This window comes from Anopheles moucheti, chromosome 2 (genome assembly GCF_943734755.1).
Source record: "Anopheles moucheti chromosome 2, idAnoMoucSN_F20_07, whole genome shotgun sequence".
Classification (NCBI taxonomy): Eukaryota; Metazoa; Arthropoda; class Insecta; order Diptera; family Culicidae; genus Anopheles; species Anopheles moucheti.
Genome location: NC_069140.1, coordinates 63,014,738 through 63,022,396, shown reverse-complemented (window position 1 = coordinate 63,022,396; position 7,659 = coordinate 63,014,738). Strand labels below are relative to the sequence as shown.

Genomic DNA, 7,659 nt, shown 5'->3' with positions numbered 1-7,659 from the left:
TATGATAAATTTCTGTAAGTTCCTTTAGTTTTTCTCATTTTACTTATATAGTGTTAATGCATTACCTTTATCGTTCATTTCTTACACTTACAAAACTTATTTCTATAATCAACACACCGGAAACTAAATTGCTTTAAAAATATGTTTTTTTTCCTAACGTTCGAAGGAAAATGTATACACGAACAGAAACGTCTAACCTAACATTCGTCCTTAACGGAAGCAAATACAATCCATCTAAAATGTTCTAATACATTTTAGCGGTTCGTCAGATACCTACACTTAAGATTGTCCTAATGAAAAAAGAGCTAGCGTGTGCGACATCGCCAACAGGAAATGAAGGTCGCAGAATATACAAACATTGCTTAGCCAACAAACCAATCTTATATAGTTCGCTGTCCATGTAGCATATAGAACGTTGGTGTTTTAAATAAAATCTCCTTAGTTACATCGACGCTATTACAATGTGTCACAACACTACTCTCAATTGCCATCAGCCGGTTCGAACCGAATGGTTTCTGCGTTGCTATTAAGTGAAATTAAAGACTGACTTTGTGTGCGTCACCTGGATGGGAATTTCTTCATTCTGCGAACCAAAATTAATCACAAACAGCATTTGTTTTTAAATGGCGGAATGCAGTCATAAATTACGCATGTGTGCTTTTTAAACGCTCTTTCTAGCGGTGCTGTGCTTGGTGTTTCTGTCACATCCATACATCAACAAATGCAATGCCGTGATCGGTTTTATTCGTTGATCAAATCTCCATAGTATGCGGTCAGTGCGATTAGTTTACGGTCGAGGAAGTTCTGTTCGATTTCAACGGCACCGTTTGGTCCAGCCAACATCGTCAGTTGCTGTGTGTTTGAGTTGCGTGGTAAATAGATGGCAACGTTTTTACTCACACGCTGGGCAGCTTGCATCAGCTGCGTGGCGGGAACCGGTAGCAACGATTGCTCCAGATCGTAAACCTCTTCCTTCAGATATCCTGGACCACCCCATGGGGGCGATAGGAACACAACATCTGCCTGCAGTCGATCGACCAGCTGCATAAAATCTCCAACGATGAACTCTATGCGGTCCGCTACTCCATACACGGCTGCATTGTGTTTGGCCATCTCAATCTTCCGAGGGTCGATATCGACTGCGATCACCTTTTGACAGCTAAAAGCAAACTGAATCGTATTGCCTCCACAGCCACAGAATGCGTCGATTATCAAATCCGAACGACAACGTTCGGCCGTATGTGATGCCACCTTTTCCGGTGTGACCGAAAACCAAGATTCCCGATCAAGCCGGATACCCGAGTCGAAAAGCGAAAACAGAGAAAACCGTTTATACCAATACTTAAGCAGTGATCGGTCGTTGGCGATGTCGGCCGGAAGGCTGGCCACGAATTTAGTTTTGCGTTTCTTTTTCTTCTCCTTCTTCGTGCTGGTTGGCAATGCGCATCCACTTTCGCTGGAAGCAACAGCTGGAGTTTCCACAGCGGTCTCGGGTCCATCACCACTTTCCACCGAATCAACATCCTTTCCGGCAGCAACCGGAAGTTGATTATACTCGAGGATCGCACTCGATCGTACACTTGCTCTGCCCAGCGCTCCTGGGTTGGTATCATCGTCGTCGGAAGAAGTGTGAAGGAGCAGTGCTCCCGGAGCGGCAGAATCGGTCTTGTCGGTGGCACCTACCATCTGCAGTTCGTTCCCATCGTCATCGAAGTATGTATGCTTTGGTTTGTGGTGTTTCATTTTCAACACTCGATTGTGTAACCGAATGTGCTTCTTGCGATAAAATACCTCGCCAGAGAGGTTTATGATCGATTCCGTCTCATTGGCCGGATCGGAGAAAGAGTATCCCATCAGCTCAAACGCAGCCTTCAGACGTTCTTTTGGCGTTTCTTCATTGTCACTCTCGTGACTGCGTTTCAGGTTAATAGGCTTTTCATTCGGTGGTCTGTCATCACCTCCGTCGCCTGCTGGTGATGATTGCGATGGTTTCCCAAATGCCGTTGGTAAACCGTACGATTGCAGCACCATCGATAAATCTTCGACCGACTCTGCTGTTTGTGCATCTTTAGGTTCCTTGCTACGCGTGTCGTCATTTCCATCCTTGGGTTCATTCGTTTCTTCCGTTTGTGACAAACGCATTTCTGCAACCATTTCCGGAAGCTGCTGTTCCGACTCCTGGAACGAGGAGCGAGTATCGCCTCTGCTTCCACCATTATTGGTGTGGCGCTTTCGTTTATGGTACTTTGAGTTTGTGCTACGTTCACCACAGCTCGCACTCTGCTCGTCGTGCGCGTGTTCGGCCATGAAGTGATGGTACTGTTTGGCATACAGCTCTTGAAAATGTTGCTGCCACAAAATCTGCCAATATTGCTCGCCATCCATCGCGGCCTCTTCATCCGGTGGTATCGGAGCTCCCGCCGTTTCATTCGCACCTACTAAATACTCCGTTTCAAGCATATCCGAACTGTTCGAGCTTTCGTTTGAATTTTCAGAACTAAGACTTGCGGAAAGGTTTGAGCTTTCCGAGCTTACCTTCGAGCTACAAAAATCGTAACTCGAAATTGTCATCCGCGTGACGTTGGTCATGGAATCCGTAGTGCCTATCGTAAGCGGTATGCTCGATGTAACAGAATCACATCGTGGACTTAGTAGAGCTTCATTTTCGCAGCTCCCTGAACGGTGGGCACACCAAAGAATATCATCTACACCACCGCCGATGCTGCTGCCCGCTGCGCCTTCACCGAAAGGCAATTGCCAGTGTGCCATTTGGTAAGTTGATTTAGTGTAGGGGTGGGGCGAACAGGCAGACACAACGATTTCCATACTGGTTGCCGTAATTGCATCGTTATCGAAAGAAAAATCTTTATCCACCTCTGTCGCAGTTCCCGGAGTGGCTTCACTTTTGTCATGAGGCGTATTGGTACCAGTAGCCTGGCCAGCATCTCCCGGTTCTAGGTACTCCGGATTTATATAGTCACTATACTTTTCAATCCAAGACGCCCAAATTATTGCCTCGCCGTGTTTGCTCCAGTACGTTTCCCATGCGTCGTGTAAATCCTCCCGTCCGAATGCCTCTGGAAGACTGTTGTTCCGTTCCATTGATGCAACGGATGGCATGGGCCCCGCACACCCTGGACCATGTTCATTATCGTCGGTATTAGTACGACCACTTTCAAGCAGCTCATCTTTAAGCGATAGCTTCCGTTCAAGAATTCGTTCAGACAGGTCAGCACCACTGTCGCTAGAATGCAATCCGGATGTTACGATACTTCTCACGGTTGAGTTACCCGTCGTTAAGCCTGTCGCAACAGTTTGCGATCCACCACCAGAAGCATAGAGCACATGTTCGTGCTCATCAGTACTGCAATAGTTGGTATCGGAGTGACTGGCACTGGCACTGAAGTAGCAGCTGGCGTCACTTGTAGTTCCCGCATCTCGATCACCCCATTTCGATGGCATTTTTCGCACACCATCACGGCCAAAGCTAAGTTGCTTTACTAGCGGTTCCTCGATAAACACATCGTCCACCTCTGCACGGTCCAGTACATCCAAGAGCTCGTCCGAAGCACCACCAGTCAAATATTGTGCAGTTTCTTTTACATCATCGGCAACACCCGCAGTTTCTGCTGTCTTCACAGCTATCGGAGAATATGACCGTTCTGTTTGCGCTGTGGGATCCATCGATGGTATCAAGGGTACAGAATCACCACGTTCCAAGGTGGACACGTAAACATCGTAGTAGTTTTTGATAAACACACGACTGCACAAGCAATAGATGCTTTTTTTCTTATCCTTCACCAGTGGATGCGACAGGTAAATCTCGGCTAGGGGTTCCCAGTGGCCCTCGGAAGCACTCATCGTGTTTTTGTGCACTACAATGCCAGAGCTGAAAGAATACAGTACACAGTAAGTCCCATTCCAGCGTTTCTATCAGGAAAACCCCAACCGAACACATTCACAACTCGCCCTAGCTGTGTGCTTTATGAAAACATGTTTCAAAGCAAAAGATTTGCATTACGCGATTTTACTTACCATTTGAAACACCACTGGGAGGGACTTTTAGTTTTCGTTCCTTTCAGATCGACATTTTTTATTTACATTCAAAAGAATTCAACTCGCTTACATATAAACGAGAAACACGAAGTTTACCGAAGTGTCAAGCTAGGTTATTAAACATAAGATGACTTTTTCGAACAACCTGACAGTCAAACAACAGCAATTTCAAAACGAAAAATATCGTATCGTGTGCGAAAAGTTTCGGGCGGTTGTGAAATAATTCGTTTGAGTTTATTAGTACAGCGGTGGTGTGGCGCGCTCCAACACGTTCTATAAGGGAAAACTGCGGTGCGATAGAAACAACGAAATTTATTATTTAAATTGTCCTGAAATTTGTTATTGAAACATATTACAGTACAGGAACGGTTATAATTGTAACAGAAAAAAATTAAAGTGTGAACCGAAGTATATTAATGTACTAATACATCGTTTGGCGAATTTTTCCGATTATTCGGTACAATTTCTGATTTTGCGGAAGAGAATCCTTTCGTTTTCTATCGCTTTTAGCTGTATTGATTATTCTGCTATACTGACGCTATGCTCACGAACTACGATTCATATATTCAAAGAACGTACGCACTCTGTATAGAGACGGAGTTTTGAAGCAACTGGATGACGCCCTAGCCACACTGAACATGGACCTCCTAGCTCTACAAAAAATCCGGTGGCTAGTGAATGGTGTGCACAGGTATGACAGCAACCGCTACTACATTTACTACAGCTGCCATGACCGCTACCACTACATGTTCGCAACGGTTTTTGCCATAGGACCCCAGCTGAAATCCGAGATCATCGGTTTCAGGGCTATTGATGACAGGCTATGCACCTTGCGCATGAGCGGCAGATTCTTCAACATCATGTACGTTCACCCCCACCCCCACTGAAGACAAGAAAAAAGAAAAGAATAACCTGTTTTACTGTCGCCTCACAAAAACCATTGACCAGTGCCCGCTCCAGGCATGACCATAAAATCATCCTGCGGGACTTCAATGATAAAATCGGTAGGAAATCAATATACCGTCAATACATTCGTAGTCTACAAGAGCACAGCAGCAACAATTTTAGTCGATTGGTCAAGCTTGCAGTAACCAACAATTTGGTTGTTGGAATTATAAAATTTCGCGCGTCACGATATCCACAAAGACACGAAGACATTCTCGGATGGAGCCACCAGCAATCTGATCGACAACATGTTGATATGCTACCGAAGGCAAACTAATCTGTTGTATGTCATAACATATTTAGGCCAATACCGTTTTCGTTCACTAATTGGTTGACCTAGAGGTAATTTTTAGGATCGCCCACCCCCGCGGAAATGGAGCAACTGAAACAAATTCAGACTCACGGTGGCTTGTTGTCGAAATATGGAGATGTGGTCAGATCCGGAGCAGTCCTAACGCGATGAGCTCAGTGTTTTGATGAATTGCTAAATGAGTTCTAACCATCTAACCATCTCCTATAAGTCAATTCAGATTCTGGCACACGCTAATGACATAGGCAACATTGGTTTACAGCTCTTTTTTGAGCTGTAAATGCTCATATGCTCTATTATGAGCTGTAAATGCTCAATGCTTACCAAATGATTGAGCAGATAGCGGAAAACCTCGATTTGAAGATTAACGAGACAAAAACCAAGTTGATTATGGCACCACCAGCGGGCCTGCTAACAAATCTTAACTTACGCAAGGGTGACATACATATAGGTGGTCGCACTTTCGAAGTCGTAGTCTTCGAAATCTTCTCCTATCTTGTGTCAAAAATCAGCACCGATATTAACATTGATCTTGAGATACACGGTGGATGCAAGGATGCTAGGATGCTGGATTAACTAACTGGTCTTTGTATAGTCTGAGGAAATTTCTCTACTCAAAACACCTGTCGTGACGATCGAAACTGGAACTACATAGAACTTTTTTGGTTCCAGTTCTCACATACGACTCTGAGACACGGACTTTGTCCAAAACTGGCGAAACTCTCGAAGCCGCGTTCAATACGAAGATGCTCAGAAAGATATTTGTCTCTGTATGTCTGGTAAGTGATACTCTATGAGCTGTCCGGCGAACTTACTGGCGTACGGCGGATTTGACTCGCCAGGTTCCGATGGGCTGGTCACGTCATGAGAATGACACCAGACGACTTAGTCCGTTAAGTTCGTTTAGGTCGTCCACATGGACAAAAGAGGTCCAATTTGAGATGGAGTGAAGGAGTTGATGCGTCCGCCAGAAAGGCCGAGATAATGGATTGGCAGACGACTACGCTCGATCATTAGCGATTTAGAGGACTTCTGGAGCAAACCAGGATCGCGAAGCGGTTGTGGCGCCTGTGTGTGGATAAGATCAACGTTTAACAATTCTTTAAAATGGAACTGAGGCTTTACGGGTGGCGTAAACTGATTAGTTTTGGGTGTATATGAATGAATGAATCTGCATCCCTAATACAAAAATTCATAAATCCTCAAGATAAACGGCCTTGTGGCGACCCAACGTAAATTCAATTTGTACACTATCCGAGACACAGTAGTATAAGCTTCGCCATAATCATCAATTACAGCAGAATAGCATTTTAGAATTATCAACGATTCTTAAGACATGTTACGCTCGCACAATACGATCACAACGCTTCTCTTAAAACCATGACCCGTCGTTTTATTGATCGTTCGTATAATTTTAATTTTCAACATGCCTCTGTCCTTGTGAAAAACATCACTACGCGTCTCATTAATACGGAACTAAGTTCTTGTTGAGACAGACCGGTGGTGTATTAGTAAGGGTGCGGACCTTCACACGTCCGGACCGGTCCAAAAACCTATCCGTATATAGTCAAAGAATGCCAGAAATAGCGTGCCTAGATCACTTGTGGCTGTTGTGTCAACAAAAAAAAGTTCTTGTTACGTGTAAGTTACTTTACGTATAAGTCACTCTTTGTAAATCGTCTTCGGTGAACGATTGATAACAAATATATATTTTAGGTAGTTAGCTTTGCTAGAGAGGGCAAAAAATACCTTCAAATTAAACACAACCTTCAAATGTATGAAATACTCTTGCAAATCAGAACATTATCATTTGAACAAACAATTTAAATTTTCGACACCTTCCTCGTCATCAACATGCGTAGTACAACTCCATCCATTCTGAGGTTGTTCTTCTCGCTCCCAGTAGTTCAGAGGCACCATTGAATAAATTATCGCAATCTACATGCTTAATGATGACAATTGCCAAGACAGACTCAAAGTTTTCATACAACAACTGTTTAGGACGTAGGACTGTAGGACGAAATAAAAAGAAGTTTCACCAATTTTATGAATGACCCATTTGTTTGACCCAGGCACACGTGGACGACTAAAGTACTAAAGAACCTCAAGGATGGTATTGCTAACAAGAAGAAAGAACAATAAACCTCTATTTGTAACTTTGTTATTTGATCACATGTCAGTGGTAAATTTAACTCGCTTACAGACGTTATCGACGGGAAAGAAAGATTGGGTCAGCGAAAACAATATTAAGCATTGTGCCCATATTTTTTGTCTCATTAACTGTTTTATGAATGTTGCATTGACGCCACACTTCCAGATCGTAGGTTATTAGTGCAGGTTTGGGTATC

General features: G+C 43.9%; 1 protein-coding gene across 1 annotated transcript; it reads right to left on the bottom strand.

Annotated features, from left to right (window-relative positions):
• LOC128310192 (trimethylguanosine synthase) lies at window positions 1-4,073 on the bottom strand. The gene is made up of 2 exons (XM_053046774.1): window positions 4,036-4,073; window positions 1-3,889 (listed from the first exon to the last, which is right to left on the bottom strand). Exon 2 carries the CDS (start codon window positions 3,859-3,861, stop codon window positions 742-744), a length of 3,120 nt encoding a protein of 1,039 aa, XP_052902734.1. The 5' UTR covers window positions 3,862-3,889; window positions 4,036-4,073; the 3' UTR covers window positions 1-741.
• Window positions 4,074-7,659: the final 3,586 nt, after the last annotated feature.